The sequence below is a fragment of the Siphateles boraxobius genome, unplaced genomic scaffold (assembly GCF_051911475.1).
Source record: "Siphateles boraxobius isolate OS27281-9 unplaced genomic scaffold, OSU_SipBor_1 7, whole genome shotgun sequence".
Lineage (NCBI taxonomy): Eukaryota > Metazoa > Chordata > Actinopteri > Cypriniformes > Leuciscidae > Siphateles > Siphateles boraxobius.
The window spans coordinates 34,670,676-34,672,387 of NW_027509197.1; the positions used below are offsets into that span (position 1 = coordinate 34,670,676).

Genomic DNA, 1,712 nt, shown 5'->3' on the forward strand with positions numbered 1-1,712 from the left:
AAGGAAAATAAATTTCACGTGCATTGTTGATATTTTAATAAATGTACCTCTGAACATACTGTATATGAAGCTATACACAATCTACGTTTACAGGTCAGTTTTATTACAAGCAGATGAAGCTCCAGCGAGATGTTGGTCTAGACAATTGGTCGCGAATACAAACTGTAAAATTGTCCAGATTCTTGTTCAGATTGTCCTATTTATCTCGTATAAATATTTAGCCTTTGTTAAATTTATTTAAAAATGATTAGCGAAAGGTTAAAAAAGTAGTCTATATGCTACTATCTTCTTTTGCAATAGAAATAAATCTCTTAAAATAATAATAAAAATACTTATATAAAAGCGATTATTGTTATGAAGTAAGATAAGGCTAAGACAGTTGTTTTGGACTTTGACCACCCATGTTCTAGACTACTAATTCAATTACAAGACGCAAATACTTCAGAACAGTAAATAGTCTACTGCTTGAACCGAAGAGGAAACAGCTTAAGATAACTTTATGATTGCGGTGACACGTGATCTGAGCATCAACCGATGCCGTGAAGTGCTTTTGAAATGGTAGAGTTATTAGGAGGAGGCACGCGTCCTAATGAGCTCCTTTTCAAACCTGTTGAATAGAGACAAGCACCCTGCGGCGAGACCTGGAGCTATTTAATGGCCATTACGCACAGGACTACCCAGTTTACGCACGGTAGTTGAAGCTCTCCTCTTATCTCATACACGCTGTTTTAGTGACATCTGAGGAAAAAAGGGGGGGAAATGGAAGACATATTTTTTGATTTTGATCAAGATGCTGCCACAGACTTTCCGTTCTGGGGCCAAATGGACCCTAACTCTCAGTACCAGTCTCAGATGGACACGCTGCTCTTTGACTGCAGCGCAATGACAGGTCAGCTGTCCCCCTGGTCCTCTTTCGGGTGCCAGTCCGTGTTCCCAGAGGCTCAGCTGACCTTCACGGACTTAGACTCGCAGTCTCCGCAGCTGGAGGTCGGTGCTGAAGTGGACAGCTCCTCAGTCGACGATCCCCATGAGATCAGCAATCGCAGACAGCGGCGCTTGACATCCCATCATCCGTACAAGGTGCAGCGCCACGCCGCCAACATCCGGGAGAGGAAGAGGATGCTCAGCATCAATTCTGGATTTGAGGAGCTGCGCTGCCATGTGCCCACGTTCCCCTACGAGAAACGGCTCTCCAAAATAGACACATTAAGACTGGCCATTGCTTACATCGCCCTGCTCAGAGAAATCCTCATGTCAGGCTGTGACCCCAAGTCATATGTGGATGAATGCATGAAGAACGGCTATAAGAATCAGACCAACGCCATCTGGAACACAAGTGGTAAGATGACAGTTTGAGTTCATTAAATATATATATATAATTGATTTAAATTAAAAATTAAAATTCATTTTAATTTTTAAATTAAACTTTTCACTCAAATGGTATATATTTAGCACCCGACCAGAATGACTCCTATCAAACATGAATCATTATTTAAATAATAATTTATTAATCAAAGATACATAGACAGACAGACAGACAGACAGACAAGATGGATGGATAGATGGATGGTCAAAATTACATTACTGGTGGGTTTGACTAAAACAGTTTTATGGCTCCAGTAAAATGCACATTTGTTCATTTTGCAGTGCAAATCAAATATTTTCCAGCATCCATAACAAATAAATAAACTTTAACTAAATCATTCAGTCCT

The 1,712-nt window shown here is 40.2% G+C and overlaps 1 protein-coding gene across 1 annotated transcript; it reads left to right on the forward strand.

The window, feature by feature from the left end:
* The first annotated feature begins 759 nt into the window (after positions 1 to 759).
* On the forward strand, positions 760 to 1,356 carry LOC143723647 (protein Fer3). Its single transcript, XM_077216317.1, has one exon. It carries the CDS (start codon positions 760 to 762, stop codon positions 1,354 to 1,356), a length of 597 nt encoding a protein of 198 aa, XP_077072432.1.
* Positions 1,357 to 1,712: the final 356 nt, after the last annotated feature.